Source organism: Diadema antillarum, unplaced genomic scaffold (genome assembly GCF_040938485.1).
Source record: "Diadema antillarum isolate AM-2024a unplaced genomic scaffold, OU_Dant_1.0 scf00000091, whole genome shotgun sequence".
NCBI lineage: Eukaryota > Metazoa > Echinodermata > Echinoidea > Diadematoida > Diadematidae > Diadema > Diadema antillarum.
In genome coordinates, this window is record NW_027270980.1 from 1,915,377 (window position 1) to 1,939,594 (window position 24,218).

The following is a 24,218-nucleotide window of genomic DNA, read 5'->3' on the forward strand; positions in this document are numbered from 1 at the left end:
TATTGTCTAAGATTCTGAGGTGGATTATTTCATTTATTAGAGGAATTATATGCAAATGCTCGTTCGCCACAAAGTCTGGTTCTTCTGTTTGGAATAACAAATAAGTCTTTGCCGTAACTATGTCATTGCCTTCTGCCACTTGTTCACACAACAATGTCTAGATATTTTGAGTATGTGTTGGTGAGAAGATTTCACATGGTCCTAAATTTGCTCCTTGATATTTTGGAAATGCCCAAATGCCTCAGGTGACCGCATATCATCGTCGCAAACCGAAATCACCGGGTAAAGGATCCAAGGCTTCGTCGAGCTTGCCGGGGAGCCAGAGACAGCGGGCCGGAACAACCAAGAGCGCGTTGAGTAAGCTATTGCTTGATTTGAATGAATAAGCTAGTTCGGAGTTATAGCTCATGACACATTGGTACGATTGACCTTTCTTTTTCTCAGACGGTTAGGGCACTTCATTCGTTTTCAGAGAGACATAATGCATAAGGTTTACGTAAAAATTTATGGGATTCATCAATCCTGTTCAAACAAAGAATGAACTTGCGTAGCGACCAGATGACCAGGCGAATGATCCGTCAATTAACACCTGTGAAAGCATCCTTTTAATTATTTGGCATTGAATGTATAAACACTCTCTTTCTATTGATAGTGCCAAATACCACTTTTGCTGTCAGGTGGATGTGCTGGCAAGCAACATTTATGAGGATTACGTGAATAATCATTACATCACAGATGATTATCCCAGTGAATTAAAAAACCCACATGCCTGTTGGTACGAATGACCTTTTTTCTGCTCATGCGCAAAGTGGAACTGCGAACAGGCTTATACTGATGTTGTTCCGCTTCACATTCTGTTTCAAGCATTGAAATCCTGTTCTTAATCCGATCCTTTTGAATTGCTGCTCATATGAGCCCAACCACCCTACCTCATTATGTACAAATGTGTGTGCTAATACTGCTACTAATTACCATTTTTTTGTTCCAGTGTACGGAAATTTGTTTCTTGTAGGGTGTTACCCTTCAAAAAAGAAGCACACACATATAGAGAGATAGACGCAACTGTGACACAACGAAGAAATTCATCAAAAAAAAAATAAATAAAGTCGCAGACTTGATATTATGAGGATTTATATTTCAAGGTTCAACAACAATTATTGCAAACAGAAAAGCAAAAACTCATGAAGAGACTAATGATATTCTTCTTACAGCCGAAGAGAGATTCACCGGATGGCGGAGGCTGTCTACCGGGGCGTACCTCCTTCAGAGTCAGGCCACGTCGGCCCGGCTCGCCGGCAAGAAGAGCACATTGACCGACCCGCTGTACCGAAGCTCGTCAATCACCGAGACAGCTGTGGAACAGGATGCGAGAGGGAGACGTGAGAAATCGATGCCTTCCTTCAAACCCTTTTAGGATGACAGTCCCCAAATTCCATCTCCAATGCATGCTGCACATGATTGTCTATTATAGTCTCTGGTTATGATGGGGTCAACCCTCTCATTTGTCTAAAACGATTAGATCAGAGCGAATTCTGCACCATTTCCAAGCTTTCAACCTCTTATTTTGGGTTTTTGGGTGTTCCACATACCATAAATTGCTCTTTGCATTGATTGACACATGATTGCTTCCTGCACACTTCTGTGTAGGCCTTTTTTTTTTTTTTTTTTAAAGCAAGCCATCGATTCAAGAAGGTCCAAACTTATTATGTTTGTATAATATTGCTTTTGGCAAAGGAGAGGTATGCCATTATGGTCTCTCACATTGGAAGACGGTACAAGAGTAGTGATATATGCATATCACATTGATCATAGAAATAATATGAAATATTTACATTGCTTTCATTTTGATGACCATTATATTCATCGTCATCATCATTACATAGTATCATTAGTTGTCATCTTTCCCTCTCTCTGATTACTCACAGCCAATTACGTCATTTAGACTCCTTTTCCTGTGTTCACACCCGCAAAACCATAGTCGATAAAAGAGCTGCAATTCCCTTCCCGTAATGATAATGTCAGCCATTCTCAAAATAGCTCACTTTTCCCTGTATTGTGCTGCGAATTATTTCATTAGCAAAGGCAACGTCACTCGCTTACCTCCATGCAAAAAGTGTGTTAATCTACAGTGTTCGTCGTGCACCGTTTTTACAGAACGAGCCGCGGTCTTTGTCTCCCCGACCGACGACGAGAAGGCACGTCTGCGGAAGTACATCATTAAACCTGTTCTTCAGAAGGTATTGCAACATCGCCCGGGCAAGCAAGTACTTAATTTTAAGGTGGGAGGGGGGCAGGGTTGGGTATGTCAAAAGTGCGCTCAGCACAGCCAGATCAAAGAACAAAGGAGAGCAGAAAATGTCAGCTGACGATCTAGAGAATTATGCTGACGTTCAAGCACGAATGCCATTGGCAGTAACAGGTGTGGTACCACGGGCCAGATTATCGTGCGAAGGGGGAAGACAATTATGAGGTACAAGATACGACATTGTCAAGCTGTAAGTCGCTACATTAATGCACTTCACAATGTTTTCCCTCACCTCATTATCAAGCGTTATCACTTATCACGAAGAGTAGGATATGCGCTGAAATATTGCCTTCTTTTATCATTATTTCAAACTTTATGAAACTCGGAAGTCTCAGAACAAAGAGAAGAAAACAAACTCGACGTGTTATGAACGAATGTAAATGGCTTTGGGAAACGAGAAAGTGTGCTGCGCCAATTGCTGGAATTTAAAGATGATTATTAAAAGGAATAGAGTTGGTAAATGGATTATTTGTGTGCGTCTGTATGGGTGTGTGTATGTGTGTATCTGTACATATGTATGTGTGCATCTCCTTGTGCAACACAGTCTTCTGTCTGTCTGTCTTCCTTTCCCGAAAAGGATTCGAGCGATTTTTCTGATTGAACATATGGTTTGGCTTGGTTTGGTTTATTTCTGGATTTTCTTTCTCCAAATACAATAACAAATGAAAACAAAGTGATACAGAATATGCAAAAAAAAAGGAGAGTTTCACATACAAACCAATACAAGAAATGTCAATTTCATAACATTAGTCTGTAATGACATATGAATCAAAACAGCATATTAAGGCATAATGTATTTATGAACAAAGGAGAAATCAATACAGGGGACCGTCATCATACGCAGAACTTGACGTGGATAAGGCCCTACAGGCTAATGGCTACAGGATGATGGCTACAGGCAATTAGTAGAAAGTGCGTGCGCACGAGAGCGTGGTTTTATCGGCTTAGATTTGCAGTACATGTATGTCTTTCAAGTAAACGGCGAGCTAGCTTACCGAAAGAAAAAAAAAATCCAGTTTCCTGAAATTGTCTTACCTTAAATCCGTCTAGATCGACGACAACATGCCTCTGGAATACCTGTCCGAGATGAGACAGGTGTCCGTGGTCTTCATTAACCTGGTCTTTGCGAGCGGTGCGGACATTGATGAGAGTGACAGCCTCCAGGAAACTTTCAATATCATCCATGAGAGCATGCTTGCCTTTGAAGGTAATTTCCTTGAATACGCCCGTGCCTAAATCAACATCGCTGCTACACGATGACATTGAAAGGAAATGCGCCCCTCATCAGGGGTAGATCTAAAATTTGCACTAGAGCAGTCTAAAAGAAAAGGGAGGGGGAAATTATTATTTACAAAAAATATGTCTCAGAGATGGAACTACGTGAATGAGGTACAATGCAGTTTTATGGCTTGATTATCATATCACCCATGTGGCTGGTTTTTTGCTTGTTTTTTTTTTTTTTTCGTCAAGTGCTTGTAAAAACTATATGCGAACTTGTTCTGTGAAATACACGTGTATGATCCTTATGCATTTTTGTGTACAGGCGTATAAAACTTTGTTAATATGCCTAAATCATTGTCAGGTAGATGGTGAACTGTCAAGATCCAAACCTTAGCTTTTATTCTTTGTCTTTGTTGTTGCTTTCCTTAGACATATCTCACATGTTTACCACATGTAGTTGACTCCTTATTTTCCGGAAAGGCTAAATAAGTCTTTCTTTAGTTTGGACTTTCATTGCTTAACGTAAGCTTACCGGCCTGTTCATTTCATCCACTGTAAGTGTGCACGATTGTTTTCTCATTAAATTCACACTCCTGAGAGTTGATTGCAAGACTAGTAGAACACGATTTCACGTAACCAAATCCCTGTCTACATATACAGGTTGCCTGAACAAGGTCTTCATGTTTGACAAGGTAGGACTCCTCCCCTTTTTCCAATACCATAAACAAAATTAAACACAAACAAACAGTCAAACAAACAAAACATAATTTCATATGGTATTCTTTTATCATAATGCTTCAATGAAGTGATTTGAAGGATTTGCGATCCCGTCATCTGCCATTTGGCTTTGGACAATAATGCCTAAGATATCAGAATCTGACCCAATTTCCATTCAGTAGATGTTGCTATGGCGGGGGACAAGGCCAGAGACGCTTTCTGGTTGCCAAGGAAGAATGTGGTCTTTCTTAGTTTGGGCATAGATTTTGACACATCTCGAAACCTTCTCATTGAACCCTATCTAACTGAACGAGAATCTGAAATGCCCATCTTACAACTGCATGATTTAGGCCTATGTCAAATATTTTCAGCATTCTTATTTGATGCTACGATCTGCCAAAACCAAAACTACGTGTTGACAAAGTTAGGCATTTAATCCATATCCCTTGTACTACCTGTTTGCAGTGTGCAGCAAGGCGGTCATCATCATTTCGGAATGATATAGGAGGGAAAAGCATCTTAATAATGCTTTTCATGTAATATGTAACCGTAAGAGTACCTCTGTGTTGAGTTCTTGCAATTAAATGTGACTGTTAAGTACATGTAGCGTACGTTTGATCATCTCCCTACGAGCACATCATTAATCAAAGACGCTTATGATCCTTCTTAAGCCACTTGGATAAGTCGATACCCGATTCCTAGGTGTATGATAAGGGCCTTATTGGCAGGGCCGGCTCCCTACAAAAGTGGTGTTATCACCAAAGAGGCTACTTTGCATAAACAAGATCAAGTTATCATTCTATCATTGTTATCATTAATGTTGCTGTTCCACAATATTGCTTTCATCATCATTTGATTATCATCGTTTTTATCATTTCATATTCATTCTCAAGGGATGCACGTTCCTGGCAATCTTTGGCCTGCCGGGTTACAAGCACGAAGACGACTGCGCGCGCGCACTGAAATGCTCCTATCGCATGATTGAACTCCTGAAAGCCACGAAAAATGTAATGTAAGTCAAAGGAAACGAAAAGGTCAGCTTTATCCATTGTTTTCTTCCGTATCTCATGGATTGCGTGCGCGCGCGCGTGTGTGTGTGTGTGCGTAATGTGTGTGTTTGTTTGTGTGTATGTGTAGGTATCCTACATACAGTACTTGATACCTGCAGACACCCACACACAAACAAGCAAACAAAACGCAATCCATAAGTTGTGTCTGTGTACGTGTGTTTGTATCAATTAGAGCATGGAGGTACAAAAGACTGTACCTCCATGATTAGAGTAACCGTTGCAGTGACGACAATGAATCTTAAGCCGAATGCCCACTGTGTGACCTGAGCCTGGTAGCTGGTGCGAGCTGTATTGGGCGCCAAGTGTCGCATAACCTATTTCGTTACGAAATGACTGATTTCGTAACGAAACAGGCCATGCGACACTTGGTGCCCCATACAGCTCGCACCAGTTCGCAGGCTCAGGTCGCACAGTGGGCATTTGGCTTTACAGGTGACTACCAATGATTATCGTTATGTACTAGATGCCAAGGTACGCTTTGAACTCGAGATGCACTGTCAGCTGTGGCAATCAGGTCGTTGCCTGTCAGACTCAATAAAGCATCCGGAAATAGCTAGAGGAGATGAGCCTTCGTGTACAGAGGAGTGTAACTGCCATTTTGTCAAATCCAGCAGGCAGTGACATCAGCTACACCATTTCGTTATAAACTTAGGCGACATTCTGATATGTTAATTTCTAGGTAGACTCAAACAAGTATAAACTGACTCTGTACCCACCACGAGCCGTCAGGGATGTTTATGTTACACGGAGCATTGATATCAGATAGGAGGGAGGGCGGGAAGGGAGTGGAAGATTATATAGGCCTACCAGACTCAGGAGCAACTTCAAGCACGTGACGTCACGAGTATTGAACAGTTTTGTAAGATGTGTTTGTAATGTCATGTAATAATCATTGGTATTCCCACTCTATGATATCAATGGTATTTCTCACTCACTCCGATCATAATACACCGAGTTTATTCAACAATATCAAAAAATATCGGGATCGTCTAGAAAGTAAGAGAATATCTTACCAAACATACCCTTCAAATTCTTTATAATGCACTCATATTACCCCATCTCACCTACTGTAATATTGTGTGGGGGAATTGCGGTGTTAACAAAATAAAGTCGATGTTATTACTACAAAAAACGTTCTGTAAGACCTATTACCGGTTCACACTACTTAGCACACACTGAATCTTTGTTTTATGATTTAAAGACTTAGAATTTCTGATATACATACACGGCAAAGAGCAATATTTATGTATAAATATACTAACAATCAGCTCCCTGAATTGTTTAAAGATATGTATATTTCAAATTATAGTATTCATTCATATCCTACCCGTCATGCAACAGATTATCATTTGGAAAATCCTAAAATCATTATTGCTGAAAATTCCATAAAAAATCATGGTCCAGAGGTATGGAACTCGTTGAATAATGACCTTACACGCAGTTCTTCTCTTTAATGTTTTAAAGCATCCTATAAAAACGTTCTTCTCGCAATGTTCCACTCGAATTAGAAATTACGCTTTTGTTATAGTTCCCAACTCCTGAACACTGTATCTCATCGCTTTTCTTCTCTTCTCTCTTCCCTCTACTCTTCCTATTCGGGTCCCTTATTCTCGGGTTTTGTTTTGTTTTGTTTTTCTTTCGTCTTTATACATTGCACCTTGTGTTGTCCTTTTTGGTCCAATGACATTTAAAATACTTTAAAGATTTAGGTTATTTGTTCTACTTGTGTATAATGTTCCGTTCCTTCCTTTAGTTATATGAAAAAATTGTTACAAGGCATATGTCCAGAGGCCGTTGTCCAAGTCAAGCGTTTTGCTTATTGATAACGGTCTCCTCCACCTGTACACTTAAAGATCTGTAATGATTTTTATGTATTATTTCACATGATTATATATTCATAATGTGAAATTTTGTTTATATTTTCATGACTTGTGAATAATATGTTCGATATTGTTACACTTATTTTCTGTTATGTACAAGTGGAGAAATAAAACTTACTGAAACTGAAACTGAAAACATGTTAAACCTTTGGACCAAAAAGAGGCACAAATCTATTCGGTCAATAGATAGGAAGTCTGCTAACCACTTGTAAGCTTCTACGCCATATGCTAATATTGTATTACTGCGATTAATATTCATTGTATCACGTTATATACTTTTTCAAATCCAGTATTTCCTACCTCTGTTTGTCTTATAACGTTTCAAAAATGAACACAAACAAACTAGCAAGGTGATTATTTGACGACGTACGTCAATTTATGAATGCCAAACAAGACATGATTTTTTTGAGGTCCTTTTTTATCTGTTTTTCTATTCATTATTATGAACATGTATTTATCATTATTATTTCTATTTTGGGGGGATGTGTGTGATTTGCAGCCAAGCTTCAATCGGTGTTACCACTGGATCGTCTTTCTGTGGCGTTGTGGGGCATGTTCACCGTCATGAATACACAGGTGTGATATTTTCAGTCTTTTCCAATATATATATATATCTTAGTCGTGCTTTATAAGAAGTACGTTGGCAGTAAATGTTGCTATGTGGAATGATAATCGGGTAGTTTGTTGTGACATGTCTTCATCTTATGTCATTTCTATGTAACACACCACTACGTAAATGTATGCATGCTCAAAAATATTAATAGTATCTATTCTTGTCTGTGTTTTTTGTCCCCGCCGAACGAGTTCGAGCAGGGGACTATGAAACGGGCTCCGTACGTGTGTGTGTCCGTGTGTCCGTCCGTCTGTCCGTCCGTCCGTCCGTGTGTCCGTGTGTCCGTGTGTCCGTGTGTGCGTCCGTGTGTGATCAAAATCTTCAATTTGCTACTTCTCTGTCATTTATGAGCCAATTTTGATTCTGTTTGCTTTATATGATAGCACTACATGGGAGCTTTGAAACTTCTACACAGAATTTCAGTCGTGACCTTTGACCTTGACCTTTGACCTATATTGTACATTTTGCTACAAAATGCTACTCCTTCGCCATTTCTAACCCGATTTCGATTCCGTTTGCTTTATGTGATGGCGCTAGGTGAGGGCTTCAAAACTTCTACACAGAATTTTGACCTTTGACTTCTTTGACCTTTGACCTTGATTTTTTGACCTATATTGTACATTTTGCTACAAAATGCTACTCCTTCGCCATTTCTAACCCGATTTCGATTCCGTTTGCTTTATGTGATGGCACTAGGTGAGGGCTTCAAAACTTCTACACAGAATTTTGACCTTTCACTTCTTTGACCTTTGACCTTGATTTTTGACCTATATTGTACATTTTGCTACGAAATGCTACTCCTTCGCCATTTTTAACCCGATTTCGATTCCGTTTGCTTTATATGATGGCACTAGTTGAGGGCTTCAAAACTTCTACACAGAATTTTGACCTTTGACTTCTTTGACCTTTGACCTTGATTTTTGACCTATATTGTGCATTTTGCTACAGAATGCTACTCCTTCGCCATTTCTAACCCGATTTCGATTCCGTTTGCTTTATGTGATAGCACTAGGTGAGGGCTTCAAAACTTCTACACAGAATTTTGACCTTTGTCTTCTTTGACCTTTGACCTTGATTTTTGACCTATATTGTACATTGGCTACAAAATGCTACTCCTTCGCCATTTCTAACCCAATTTCGATTCCATTTGCTTTATGTGATGGCACTAGGTGAGGGCTTCAAAACTTCTACACAGAATTTTGACCTTTGACTTCTTTGACCTTTGACCTTGATTTTTTACCTATATTGCACATTTTGTTACAAAATGCTACTTCCGGCGGGGACATATGTTACGCACTGCGTAATTTCTACTTTTCCTTGTTTTTCTCTCTCTCAATCTTTTTCGTCTAAAGGTTTTTATTAGCATCTACTTTGCGATTGTTTATGTGACTGTGTTTGTGCTTGTGTGTGAACGTCCTTTGGAATTCAATTTTATTTTTTTTTTTTTTGGGGGGGCATATTTGTCACATGGGTGTAATTCGGCACCCCTTTGATTGAAAAAAAAAAGGGAAGACTTGTTGGTGAGGAAGATACACTGCCATGGACTCATTTATTTTGAAGTATATCAAAGGCCAAAAGCACGTGCAAGCAGCGAGGGTAAGACACTGCTACTGATTTTGTTAGTGACCTCAAATTCAAGGGTTCCTTCTGTGCTCTTCATTGATCCGTCAGTGATTGGACGGAAAGTGAACATGGCGGCCCGGCTGATGATGCACTACCCGAACAAGGTGTCCTGCGACTCGGAAACGTTTCACCATTCGAAGCAACCTCGCGCCTTCTTCAACGAACTTCCGCTTCGGGAGATGAAGGGGGTGAGCGATGCCGGGGTCCTACACGAGTACATCGAAAGGGAAGAGTAAGAAAACTTGGTTTTTCATCGAATTCGATTTTTCATCACAAGTCTCCCGTTGACTTCAGCTCATATCATCTTCATTAAATTTCTTTTTCCTTTGAATAAAATCACGAAGGATTACTCGTATCATGTCACTGTAAGGTTGAAATGACTTAGCAGTCGTAACTTTAAATGAGAAGAAGTTTGTAGTTGCCATTGAACCCAATTAAATATTCAGAATGAAATTGAGCAAACCAATTAGGTATTGGTTTAGACATCATATCATCTCACTGCCTCATCCTATTTGCAAATTTGGTTGAATTTAATTTAATTGAATTTATGATCTCATATCTCCCCCAAAAAATACAACACATATCACTAGAGAAAACAAAATTTCAATCATCAAACAGTTCCAAACATAAGAAGTTATTACAAAAGAAAGTACATGAAATTATGCTAGAATAGGTAAATAGTACAATGTTAAATTCGTTCTAAAAATGACGTAAATAAAGCTTTAAATCCATAAAGAATAGAAGTGAGAAATATGGCGGAACATGTCATTAAAAAAGGGGGATCCGAAACTGTCATCTACAGTAGATGACAGGTTCGAATCCCACTGGTTCCCTTTTCCGACTTGTTTGTTTAAAAAAGTCTTGTTTTCAAAAAGAAATCTTGACACGTGACGTTTCAATAAGGATAGAGATGTTCAATTTTTGCTTATGTAACTAATGCTAAACACACAAAAAAAGCTGAAAATACAGAAAGCACTGTTTCATGAAAACATGAAACTGTAAATTGTATAACTTTCTGTTTAATAAATTTCGCATTATTTATGAAGTCAGCGTAAATACGGAGTGGTATTTTTTTATTCATGTTCCATATTCCATATTCATACAAGTTTTATATTCCATTTAATTTCAGAAAACAATGTTTTTAACGCAACAGTCGATTTGAAAAAAAATTGCACAAATGTATAAGGACATATAAGTGACGTGTAATATGAGGAACCTACTAAAAAGCAAAGCTTGTGTAATGTAGGTTCCAAAGATATAGGCTTTTAGTACAATATGTCAATGTCAAAAATGATGAAACATATTTTCTGCATACGTCGTCGTTTTAGCCAAGTTGCTCATATGAGGCATTCAGTGAAACTGATCGATGGTAATATGTTTTCTCAGCTTTTGTACCTGGACAAGTGAAACTTTAAACCAACCGCATGCAAATTGCTTATGCAAATATAGAAATTCCCGTTGCCCCTGACGTTGTAAACGGATGTTCACCATGATATTTCAATCAGTTTCCTAACGACAATGGCAGTCAACGTTAGAGAAAGTTATTTAAACATTTAAGTTTGATATCACAGCTAATGTTGAAATAGTGCGTTTTCGTGATATATATGTGCCCGCTTTGTTATGTTGTCATTTAGTCGCCGGTTGTCATCTGGATTCAATGCCCTTACTGTTCCGGAATACGAGTACCCTCTACTTGGTAAATATTGTACATTCTCTTTTAAATATTTTGGGTAACTTTTGGAACAAACAGGAAAAAGTTTGGTCAGGCTTGTGGGGTATAAAATACAATAGGAGAAAACTTCTGAGGTGTGAAATACAATAGGAGAAAACAATACAGTTTCCCCACAAATTAATGTATACAGGTAAATGTGCATGTAAAAGCGTGAGTGTCGAGCATGTGCATCTTTGTATGGAAAGTTACATGTGCAGCCACGCAGATTACATATTGCAGTGTGCGTCGTTAGGTCATACACAGAGGACATTAACTGCTCTCTCCCGTACGCCATTGAGAAAGCTGAAAGACGGCTTGATAGTCTCCTTTAACCCTCTGTGTGTTTTTGAGTGTCAGTTTGCACAGAAAACACCATAGCGTTGTACACACTGTTCAAAATCCCTGGCACAGAAAGGGTTAACTGTATAAAACGGTGTGAGGATAGAAAATGTGGGGTCGTGCAGAGTGGCATCTCAATTCCGATGTTTTCTATTTTCTAACCACGCCCTGAGCAGGACGCGCCAAAGAGATGGAAATATTCCTCCGTGAGTTGGATCTCATCAGCCAGCACCGGGAACGAGGCGAGCATCGCCGCATCATCGTCTTCCAGGGAGACCCCGGTATTGGGAAGAGTCGCATGCTGGATGCGGCCATCACGGCTGCCTTGAAGGACGATTACACGTAAGGCACAACCTCACACGTGGAACAGCACGTATTCGTGCCGCCAACTTTGCCAAGTCGTTCATGACGTAATATAATTAGCCTGCCACTTCAACGCCAATGATAATCCATAACGTCGGGGAAAGCATAATTGGATGGGCAGTATTCCAACCTTTATCTTTGTTTTCAATCAGTAGTCCTTGATAGATAAGAGAGGAACTTCGATTCACGTCGAGCGGATGGAGGGAAAAAGGCGAATTTATTTCATATTACAGTCCCTTCAGACTTTGTATACCTGGCTCTTATCACTGTGCAAAGTCACCGGAACTAGTCGTTACTGGTTAATATGCAAGACCGTTCTTTCATTTCCCGACCTTAAAAGAGGATGGAAATTTTGCGTGTTATGGGCCAGTAATCATCCTCATGATGACAATAATACCAAGCTTTAGATCTGCAACGCGAACGCTAGAGATGACACAATGTTCTGCACCCTGAGCAAGAGAGTTGTTTCCATTGTTCAACCCTATTGTAGATATTGCGTCGTCATGGCGTTCGCGTCGCAGACTTAAAGCTCGCTGCTGATTATAACCTTAGTGGTAATAATAAAATGCATTTTAAATAGCAATCGTCATGCCGTTGTAATGATTGTTGTCATTATCATTATATCCTCATTGTCAAAAGCATCATCATTTTGTCACTGTCTTATGATCATGGAAACATATTCATCATCACCATCGTTAACATTGCTATTATGAACTCATGGCAATCCAGTCTTTCACATATCAATGCCCCTACGTTGGACACCGGTGTTGACGCCAATCGCCCGTTCGTCCCCCTGCCTTCTTTCTCAGGGTGATCCCCCTTGCCCTTACGCTGAATGACTCCGGCACGCCGTACTACGTTGTCAAACTCCTCATCGCCATGCTACTGGAGATGGAGGACTGCGCCAGCCACGTGGAGAGGGAGCACGCCCTCATCGAGCATGTCAAGGACGAGAAGTTGCGAGAGGATCTATGCCTCCTCAATGACCTACTCGTGCTCAAGGTTTGTGGAAGTCATAGTCATATAAAAAGTCTTAAACTGTGCCAACATCAAATCAATGGATTTCACAAATTAATGTTACCAATCTTCCTTCTTTAAACGAAAAATGTGTATTCCCTAAACCTACATGTACCATTAACGTTTGTTAAAATGGCAAGATCAAAAATTAATTTCGATGTCCTTTGGAGGAGGTAAATCAGATGCCTTTTCGATATCCTTGAAAACTGAATTTTCTTGAGGGTCACCTTTATATTCCACTCATCTCTATCTACTGCCTTGACATTACGGATTGCTGTCGAGAGTTTTCATCCAAGGAATAGCGCACGATGACTACACCAATATTAATAAATCTTAAACGTATTGTCCGATTTTCCTCAAACATCGAGAGAATTTCGCAGATTTATGGGCACTTGCTGCATCCGCATACTTTATGTGTTTTGGGATATCGTCCATTTTTATTGGAAGATGGTGGGTATAACTTTCATTTTAAATTAGTGAAAATTTGCTCATGAAGGAAAGTTAAGATAGTTGGTGATTAACGTAATGTATCATGTGAATCCATCCTACGTGGGATGGGTTGGTAATATCTATGCACTGCCACCCGTGGAAACAGACTCGACTTTAAGTGTGTATTGAATTCTTCGTTCATGGAAGCTTTGACTCAGCCCAACTTCCACGATTCTGTTGGTAATAAAATCTTTCCTTAAGGCCTCGTAACATTAGTAAGTTTTAGATTTGTCATTTAATCATTTCTTTCTTCGACCATCATTTCAGTTTCCCATCAATCCGAGATGTCTCCATATGAACAGCGAGCAGCAAACCAATGCACTTCACAATCTGCTGGTGAAGATTGTAAATCAGGTATACTGCTTGTCTCTCTGTTTACCATTTGCGCATTTGTGTGCCCAGTATTATAACTCTCTCATAATAGCTGCTAACTTCTTTTGAATCTTTCGGCATATTCTTGGTAATTTTATGTGTGTTTTTTGTAACAATCAACATTCTCAGTACAATCATTTCTCTTGTCAGCCCAAAGAACTAGTACATATTTCTCGACACCTCTCAGATCAATATCAGTGACTTCTCAATTTAAATCCTATTATACATGTATTTCCTTACAAATGTGGGATCTTATATACTCCTTTGTCACCATTGAAATGTAACTTAAATTTCTAACATTCTATGCAAATCTTAGAGATCTTTAACCAATCAGACTTCGGGATTTGAATACACTGTATATTTACTGTTCTTTGATGCGTCAGTTCGAGAGAGACTCACAGTTTAAACTAATACCTCAGAACATAACCATGAAAATTACCAGTGAAATAACGATGAATCTTCACCTACTGCTACTATTACTATATCTATCATTTGTCTGTCTATCTTTCTATCTCGGCGGGCTCCCTGTGAATCGAGGTCCCCATGAAATCCAGCAATGACGAAATATATAGATTAATGATGTAGTACTCTCCATGCATCTCGGGAAACGTTTATAAGCGCTACTCTTTCATTCCCCCGTGTGTGTCATCCCGTAGTCTACGTCGGAGCAGTGCGTGATCTTCGCAATCGACGACGCACACTTTATCGACAACGACTCGTGGCACTTCCTGGCCCATCTAGCCGCGAACTCGTCGGCAGTGCTTCTCCTCACCATGCGGCCCTTCTCCGACATCCAGCCGTGCCAGACGGCGATGGGTGTCCTTAGCAACCGTAACTGCTACCACATCAAGCTGGGACCGCTGGCCAAGGATTGCATGGCGGCTCTGGCGTGCCAGATGATGGACGTGGTTCAGGTGCCGCAGGAACTCGTGAGGTGTGAAGCTCGTCTTAGAAGAAGAATCTAATTTTGGTTTCTTATTTTCTTGTTGCTGTTTTATGTGCATTGTTTTGAGGGGATGATCGACTTCACATTCTACAATTGAAGGACTGCGGTTCAGTTTGAATGTTTGCTCTTTCATGTCAGTTTCACTCACTTGGCTCAAAACTGAGTTTTCTGTTACTTGTGTCATAATGAGTTGTGTGATGACTATCATTTCTGGAGAATTCTGAAAGTATTGTTTCGATGTGTTTCATTGTTGTCACATGGTTAGCCTCAGGATAGGTATGTAACTGTGATGTTGCCAGTGTAAGATAATACAAAATCAATCTCTTCCCTGCGTAGCTTTACACGTGACCCAAATGATTTCGTTTAACAACATTGTCATTTATTATACCCCTGCCAAACGAAGTTTGAAGGGGGTATATAGGAATCAGCGGACGGTCGGGCGGTCGGGCGGTCGGGCGGTCGGGCGGTCGGTCGGGCGGTCGGTCGGGCGGTCGGTCGGGCGGTCGGTCCGTTGCAAATCTTGCGTCGCGAACTACTTCCTCAGTTTTCAACCGATTCCCATAAAACTTGGCACAGATGTGTGCCTTGGGTTGTAGATGTGCAAGACATATTTTTTGACAGTACCCAAAAGTACGTTGCCATGGTAACGGCATATTATGGGCAAAAATGGGTACAAATCTTGCGTCGCGAACTCCTCCCACAGTTTTTGATCAATTTTTATGAAATTAGGTACAGATGTTCATCTGAATATGTTAATGTGCAAGACACATATTTCCGCAGTGGCAAAAAGAGCGTTGCCATGGTAACGGCATGTTATTGGTAAAATATAGGGCAAAATGCTTCATGGCAAAACTGCTTCATCAGTGTTCTTCCAATTCTCATGGAATTCATATTGAATGTTTGTCTTAGGATATAGGTCAGCATGACACATTTCTTGACAGTGACAAAAAGTATGTTGCCATGGTAACAGCTCACATATTATGAGCCAAAATGATGGAAAATTTTGTGTTGCAAACTACTTCCTCAGTTTTTGCCCAATTTCCATGAAACTTGGTACAGATGTGTGCCTTTGGTTGTAGATGTGCAAGACGCATTTTTTGACAGTACCCGAAAGTACGTTGCCATGGTAACGGCATATTAATGGCAGAAGATCAAGGAAAGATCTTGCGGATTTAACTACTTCCTCAGTTTTTTGACCAAAGCTTATGAAATGTGGCACACACCTTGATCTTGGTGGGAAGATGTGGAAGACATATTTTTCGGACGTGTCGGAAGTTGCCATGGTAACGGCATATAAATGGCAGAAGATCAAGGAAAGATCTTGCAGATTGAACTACTTCCTCTGTATTCGACTGAAGCTCATGAAATGTGGCACACACATTGGTCTTGGTGGGAAGATGTGCAAGACATATTTTTTGGACATGTTGGAAGCTGCGTTGCCATGGTAACGGCATATTAATGGTGGAAGATCCAGGAAAGATCTTGTGGATTGAACTACTTCCTCAGTTTTTGACAAAAGCTTATGAAATGTGGCACACACAATAGTCTTGGTGGGAAGATGTGCAAGACATATTTTTCGGACGTGTCGGAAGCTGCGTTGCCATGGTAACGGCATTTAAATGGCAGAAGATCAAGGAAAGAGCATTCCTTGGGTAAGACTGTCGTCATGGGGCGGGGGTATTAATCACCTTAAGTGATATTTCTAGTTATATTCGATATTTCTGTGGTAAATGATTTGGGATACGATCTTGCCATCCATTCTGTTCCCATAACTAACAAATATTAAGGTCATTATGTATTGACCAATATCTGATTTTTTTTCTTTCTCCGTGTTTTTTTTTTTCGGGGGGGAATACAATTTTGCTATGTTAGAATCCTCCAAGAGAAGAGCCACGGTATCGCGTCCTGGTGTGAGCAGCTGATCCGGGAGATGTTCTCCAGCGACAAGCTGCAGCTAGTTCCGCACCGCAGTCCGGAGGCCACCCGGCTGACCGGCCAGATCACGCCCGACCAAACGGCCTTGCAGAAGCGGCGGGAGAGCAGCAGCAGCGGCTACTCCGGAAGGCTACCGAGAAGTCGGAGGGCGAGCGTCGATGAGGTGAGGTGCCCCTACGTCATCAATGACGCAATTCAGACGCCATTGTTGTTTTGTTTATCAAAAGCCAGAAATGTTGATGTAAAGGAGAGAAAAAAAATGTCATCCCGTCTACACGGGCAGTAAAAGTCATTTACTAAACTAGACCTACATATGTGTAGCAGTCTCTGTGACCTAAAAGCCCAGATCTAATGGCCATTGTGATTTTTTTTCTTCAACTTGACAATTTGACAAACGAATGATTGAGCCAAGGCTTTAGCTCCATATTATTGATGTGATACCACTCACCACCACAACGCCAGTGTAATTTCTCGTTATCCTTTCATTTGGAGGAGGAGTGGTTTTAGTATTAGTATAGTATTAGTACTGTTTTTTTCATCATCATTATCATCATCATCATCATCATCATCATCATCATCATAGCTATGATAATGATCATAATGAAATGATCAATAAGGACAGTGATGATAATTATGGTTATCGTTCTTCAGCATGATCACCATTATTACTTTAGTTTTGTGGTTTTGAGTCGACCACTCATATTTCACCTGCTTTCTAATCTAAAGTTTTCTCCATGATTGATGATCTTGATTTGAAAAAAAAAAATAAAATATGAGCAGTCTGGACCGACGATTAGTGTTCCGGCGGAGACGTTGAGACGATTGCAGCAGCTTGAACAAGGCATCGATGACGACGAGCAGGGCGAGCGTGGGGCCAGCGTCGTGTGCATCGTGGCTCCCGGAGTACAGCTGCAGGACATGGAAATTCCCAATTCTATGAAAGGTACTCCACCGCGAGGTCATGAAATTATACAAGCATACATCTATGTCTCTATAGGAAACGTATTGAACGTGAATGAATAAGTACTTGCTTTCCCCTAATGCATAATGACGCATTATTGCGACATGTTTTTTTACGCTCATGGGATGTCATTCTTTTCAGTGGTATGAAAGTCGAAATTATAAATGAAAGTGAATTGTTAAGGCTCAAGTTCATGTAATGGTTTATTTCATATACGAAGAACAACACATGATTAGCAGCGCAAAGGCTGAACTTATCATGTTTACAAGTGTAGAAATACACAGAAATGAATCATTGTTAATAAAGTGATACATGTGTATGAAATTACTGTGAGAATATAATACATCAAAATAAGTAAATACAAGACAAAGGTACCAAGGGAATATGAAAACAATGAACCGAACTTAACAGAAATGGGGAATAAAACAATGATACAATTTTGTATAATCATGAAATTACTGCGAATTCAGTAAATCAATACAATACTTTTACAGCACGGGTTTTTTTTTCCTCTCTGTAAGTCGACCCGTTTTGCATTTAAACTGTGTAAAATTGGGCATATGTTACTTAAAAAGAAATTTTGTTAACCTATCATTACATTGTGATTCATTTGATAAATATTTAATCTAGTTTCTAACCGTTCTTATTAACGCTTGCATAAGATCATTTTCATAATCGACATAATTTCTACCAAGAATTATTTAACACACTCTTTTCTGTATTCTCTCTGAACTTGAATTTGACTCTTTGCAATTTACGACTGTGTTACTAGGCATCATTGTGTCTCGCATCGACCGCATGAAGCCCACCCAGCAGCTCATCGTCAAGTGCGGCTCCGTGCTCGGAATGACGTTCACCCGCCGCATGCTAGAAGCCATTTTGCCCAACAACACGGTGTGGCGGAAAGCCTTGCTCCGGCGCGCGGTCCACGAGCTGATGCTGGCAGGAATCTTCGAGTGTGCCTCCTCCTTCCAGGGCAACTTTCACTCCAAGATCAGAAGCACACACGCTGTTGCCTCGTAAGTTGTCATCCCTCATTGACTCATTGACTTATAGCAACTGATCAGGAGGTCGTAGGTTCGAATCCTGCCCGAGTACGTATGACCATGATTTGTTTTGTCATGGCTACTACTAAAACACTGATCAATTCAGTACTTCTCAACGTCGTTGTTTATCAGTTGCAGTAAAAACTCTACGGAAGGATTTCATGAATTTGAAAAACCGTCAGTAATTGACTGTTTTTCCTTTGTAGGCCTACTTCTTTGTTTCTTATTTCGCTTTAGGCCCACGTGATTTCGGTACGTTATGTGTCTGTTTGTATAAGTGTAATCTGCCGGTCGATAGCATGTCAGAAAAGTATGCTACAATTCAACCAATGTACTGTGAATCAAAGAAGTAGAAAGATATAATGGCAGAGATATTAGATTTTTCAATTCTGCAGTGAGAGAGAGAGAGAGGGGGGGGGGGGGGGCGGGGAGGATATCACGCAGAATGCTATTTCCCTTAGCCTAAAATTGGATGTCTGCGGGTGGAAAGTGGTTACTGTTCACAGAATGTATAACCAAAGAATGGCCTAAGGTCACTTTCTTCTCCCCTGGAATCGTTTTTCTGTTGGCATGCTATACAGAGAGAATTGATTTGCATCAGAATGTCACGTCTTTGCTCTTCTTTTATTTATTCATCTTCTTCTTTTTTTTGTCTCTTTGGCATTGGTCAGACATGGACACGGCTACCGCATCACAACGAGGGCCGAGTGTTATTGCGATGGTCAAGACACCGAGCTAAATGTCCAGTCTGTCATCACAAACTGCAGGTAATTACCACAGATCATGTATGGAGCTACAATACAATGTGCGTTGTATAAGCTCCATGCACAGACTAATCAATGCAATGTGTATAAACATAGCACAAGCTAGCTAGGGTTTCGGTAAAATCAGCACAATGTACTGATCATCAAGAAGATACTGAAATTCGGAACATGCATGTACAAGGTGTTTTTGCACTATCGCTTGTTGTATTATATTGTGTGTGCATATTAGAAATGAGAAAGATGACTGAATGAAACGCATGTCTTTATTATGAAGCGCTAGCATTCTCATCACATTCGGCCGATGCTGTTTATGGTTTGTCTGTGGCATCGTATTTACTTTCAACAGAAATCATTATGTGACCTAGTATTAGTTATAGGGGATGATGTTATCGCCTTACAAGTCTCCCATGAACGTGGGCACAAAACTTCAAAAGAAATACTTCTTTGCATCAGTGTAACAGTTGAAATGATATCCTTGTCATCAAATCAGTCTTAGATTGCAATCCCATAGCAATGATAGCCTTTTTAAGATGGAACAGGTTATACGAGCACTTTCTAATACACTGCCCCCCCCCCCCCCCAAAAAAAAAGAAAAAAAAGAAGAGATATAAAATGTAATTTGGGTTGGGTACAAACCAATGGGAGACATGATGGGCCCGCCATCTCATTTGCAACTATGTTTATTCGCCTCAGTTTGTATGTTATTTCACTGTCATATACAGTATGTAGAAAATACAAAAATAAAGCAAACAAACAAACTTTCACGGAATAAAATGAACTTTAGCTTATCATGAGTTGCATGCTTCTTTTATTCTGATTTTGATGAACCTTTACTGTCAGGTATGTACGTGTAAATCTCCATAAAGTAAAACCCGCGCACTACACAATCCGACTGGTCGCACACTCAGGAGGCAAGCCAGGTCGCACGACCTGTCGCGCCACTCGACGCTGCACACTATGCGATCAGAGTAATCCGTACACAACTAGACTTACGACTGTACTGACATCAGCACATAACTCCTGCGTGATTGGCTGAAAGTACACTACACTGCGACCAAGTCGCCCAGTCGCACGACTGAAAACTGGCGAGGCTGATGACGTCACACTCCTGGTCGCTCGGTCACACGACCGCTGAATTGTGGCAAAGTCATATTGTATGCGGTTGAGTTCGGTCAACTTGAAGATGAGAGTGGTGTTTACCTTTTCTTCATCTACTCAAACTCCTACAATAACTGTCAATAAACAAACTAACAGGAAAATATCTGTCCATTCGTGTTTAGAAACCTACGGTTCGTCAGCGCCTTGCTGCAGGAAACCCTCTATGAGATGCTGCTGATGGACCAGCGCAAAAAGCTGCACCGGCTCTCCGCCCTCTACCTCGAGTCCTTCGCGCACAGGTGCGATTCCTGCGGCGGGGGAGACTTCCTGCCCGGACACGTCGATCAGGAGCTGGTGACGGACGGGGACGAAGGCAGCGAGGCCGGAGAGAAGAAGACCGGCGAGGAAGAGAATTCGACGTCGCAGACCGCTCTCAATGTCGCGGGAGACTCAGGATCGACCGGCGGCACCACAAACGCAGGAACCACAAAGACCAGTACTGGTAACTTGATTACCTCTGAAAATTGTCTTATGTTGACACATTACCAACGTACACACAATTTCATCTCGTGCAAATCAATTTTGCCTATTTCATGGTACAGTGTATAATTTGTCGAATTTATAGCTAACTCACGTTCGAAAAGGAAAACACAAAATTAAGCATAATATATCTGTTTATCGGGGTTCATGAATTGTAAATTGTAAAGTAAATTGTTGTGACTGTCCATTAGTACTCAGGAGCTATTTGCAGATATAAGAGAAATAATTCCATAATCATTTGCTGTTGTGATCACGTCCATTCCTGCAGAAAACGAGCCTTCAAAGTCGGGCAATCGCGCAAGTGGCGTACTCCAGGGCTTCCGGTCACGCAATCAGTCTATCGTGCGACCGCTGCTCGAGAGCGAGGAGAACGGGGAGAAGGAGGTGGACGAGGAGGAGGTGGCGGAGGAGGGAGGGGAGAAAAAGGGAACTCCCGAGGAAGACGCGTCCGACGGTGAAGATATGAACAGCGATGTCGCGCCCGTGGAATGCCGGATGGGGCGCCGCAACACCATCAGTCTTCGCAAGGGCTCGGTTGACAGTACTCTTAGCATCATCAGGTTAGCTGATGTTTTTAATTTTTTTTTATACCCCCGCCAAACGAAGTTTGAAGGGGGTATATAGGAATCAGCGGACGGTCGGTCGGGCGGTCGGGCGGTCGGGCGGTCGGTCGGGCGGTCGGTCGGTCGGGCGGTCGGTCGGGCGGTCGGTCCGTTGCAAATCTTGCGTCGCGAACTACTTCCTCAGTTTTCAACCGATTCCCATAAAACTTGGCACAGATGTGTGCCTTGGGTTGTAGATGTGCAAGACGTATTTTTTGACAGTACCCAAAAGTACGTTGCCATGGTAACGGCATATTATGGGCAAAAATGGGTACAAATCTTGCGTCGCGAACTCCTCCCACAGTTTTTGATCAATTTTTATGAAATTAGGTACAGACGTTCATCTGAATATGTTAATGTGCAAGACACATATTTCCGCAGTGGCAAAAAGTGCGTTGCCATGGTAACGGCATGTTATTGGTAGAATATAGGGCAAAATGCTTCATGGCAAAACTGCTTCATCAGTGTTCTTCCAATTCTCATGGAATTCATATTGAATGTTTGTCTTAGGATATAGGTCAGCATGACACATTTCTTGACAGTGACAAAAAGTATGTTGCCATGGTAACAGCTCACATATTATGAGCCAAAATGATGGAAAATTTTGTGTTGCAAACTACTTCCTCAGTTTTTGCCCAATTTCCATGAAACTTGGTACAGATGTGTGCCTTTGGTTGTAGATGTGCAAGACGCATTTTTTGACAGTACCCGAAAGTACGTTGCCATGGTAATGGCATATTAATGGCAGAAGATCAAGGAAAGATCTTGCGGATTTAACTACTTCCTCAGTTTTTTGACCAAAGCTTATGAAATGTGGCACACACCTTGATCTTGGTGGGAAGATGTGGAAGACATATTTTTCGGACGTGTCGGAAGCTGCGTTGCCATGGTAACGGCATATAAATGGCAGAAGATCAAGGAAAGATCTTGCGGATTGAACTACTTCCTCTGTATTCGACTGAAGCTCATGAAATGTGGCACACACATTGGTCTTGGTGGGAAGATGTGCAAGACATATTTTTCGGACGTGTCGGAAGCTGCGTTGCCATGGTAACGGCATATTATTGGCGGAAGATCAAGGAAAGATCTTGTGGATTGAACTACTTCCTCAGTTTTTGACAAAAGCTTATGAAATGTGGCACACACAATAGTCTTGGTGGGAAGAAGTGCAAGACATATTTTTCGGAAGTGTCGGAAGCTGCGTTGCCATGGTAACGGCATTTAAATGGCAGAAGATCAAGGAAAGATCATTCCTTGGGTAAGACTGCCGTCACGGGGCGGGGGTATTAATCACCTTAAGTGATATTTCTAGTTTAAATTCAGATTTCCCTCTTGGTTTTGTAGTTGTTGTTGATGGTGCTATAGACTTGTGTACGTGTTTGTTCAGTGTGCGCATGCATATTGGTATGTGTGATGGGTTGAATAATAACCTGCCCTGTAATGGACCCAAGGATGTCAGTTTTTAGGCAAAAACCTGAATTCAGACTCAGCCATTATGGTAGTGTGAAAGTTCAAGCCTTTTCGTGTACAAAGCAGCTTCATGTAGATGTATTTCATGCCCTTGCTTTTATTCTAATCGGTATCCCTGAATAGACCGTGAAGTATTACTGGAGTTCTAACTGGAGCGAACAAGGCCCCTTCTTCCACCTTCCTCCCAACCCCCTTTTCCTCTTCTTCTCTCTTCCCATCTCCCCCTCTAACCTTCTCTCGTGTTTTTTCAGCTCACGTGACCGATGTTTTTGTAGTATATTGTATCTGAAGGAAGAAGACTTACGTTACGAGATTGGAAAACACAGTGATTGAGATGTACACAGTGTTAAACACGGGCAAACTTACATGGTATCGCTCTCATAATCAACGTGGTCAAAATAAAAGCGAAACACAAGGATTAGGCAATGTTCATATTGCCCATCACGCATGCATTTTAAAAATGGCTAGAGTGACATACTTTAAGTCAGTTATTCATCTGCCCAAAGTATGCTTTCTTTTCTCTTCTCAAACTGCATGTTTTCTATCATAGCATCGATGGGAAGTCTGAACAGAACGACAAGGAGGTGGAGTCCAGCCAGCACGAAGCATCCAACGAACGCGAGAGCTTGGATCTCAGGGAGTGCGTCTGTGCCGACATCCTCAACTCAGTCCTGTCGCAAATCGTGCGCCACTGGAGAGCGGCGGGAAACACGGCGAAGACGATCTACTTCATGCTGGAAGCCGGCGCGGCAGCCGTGGCTACGGGCAATAACATGCAGGTACGTTGTGCTGCGACGTTCGAGTTCACAGCAGCAACAGCAACAACAGTAGCTAAAACTTTGCTCTCATTATAAAACGATTTTAAACTCGGCAAATGAAATTGAAGACGCGTTAAGTTCTCGATGTGCGTTCACACTTAAATTTCAACTGCCTGCAACACTTGTCCCATTCCATGTCTATATAAATAAATGATTTCTGCATTTCAGAAACTAGATTATCCATGGCAACAATACATAATAATTCTCATTTCATCGGCCAATTCTAGGTCTCCAAGTTATCCCTGGATACATAATGTAAGTGTAGCATACAGCATCACCGTAAAATCTTACTAAATTACAAGGAACGAATTGAAAATT

At 41.1% G+C, this 24,218-nt stretch overlaps 1 protein-coding gene across 1 annotated transcript in view; it reads left to right on the plus strand.

Moving 5' to 3' along the window:
• LOC139718227 (adenylate cyclase type 10-like) overlaps nt 1–24,218 on the plus strand; it is a 51,557-nt gene that overhangs the window by 15,480 nt on the left and 11,859 nt on the right. Inside the window, exons 6-25 of the mRNA XM_071629706.1 lie at nt 246–357; nt 1,212–1,379; nt 2,155–2,237; nt 3,356–3,512; nt 4,187–4,218; nt 5,137–5,255; nt 7,693–7,769; nt 9,478–9,661; nt 11,064–11,125; nt 11,656–11,821; nt 12,652–12,844; nt 13,616–13,702; nt 14,377–14,654; nt 16,539–16,764; nt 17,382–17,544; nt 18,335–18,581; nt 19,280–19,375; nt 20,653–20,972; nt 21,279–21,570; nt 23,633–23,861. Coding sequence (XP_071485807.1) covers nt 246–357; nt 1,212–1,379; nt 2,155–2,237; nt 3,356–3,512; nt 4,187–4,218; nt 5,137–5,255; nt 7,693–7,769; nt 9,478–9,661; nt 11,064–11,125; nt 11,656–11,821; nt 12,652–12,844; nt 13,616–13,702; nt 14,377–14,654; nt 16,539–16,764; nt 17,382–17,544; nt 18,335–18,581; nt 19,280–19,375; nt 20,653–20,972; nt 21,279–21,570; nt 23,633–23,861 — 3,291 coding nt within the window. The remainder of the gene's footprint in view (nt 1–245; nt 358–1,211; nt 1,380–2,154; nt 2,238–3,355; nt 3,513–4,186; nt 4,219–5,136; nt 5,256–7,692; nt 7,770–9,477; nt 9,662–11,063; nt 11,126–11,655; nt 11,822–12,651; nt 12,845–13,615; nt 13,703–14,376; nt 14,655–16,538; nt 16,765–17,381; nt 17,545–18,334; nt 18,582–19,279; nt 19,376–20,652; nt 20,973–21,278; nt 21,571–23,632; nt 23,862–24,218) is intronic.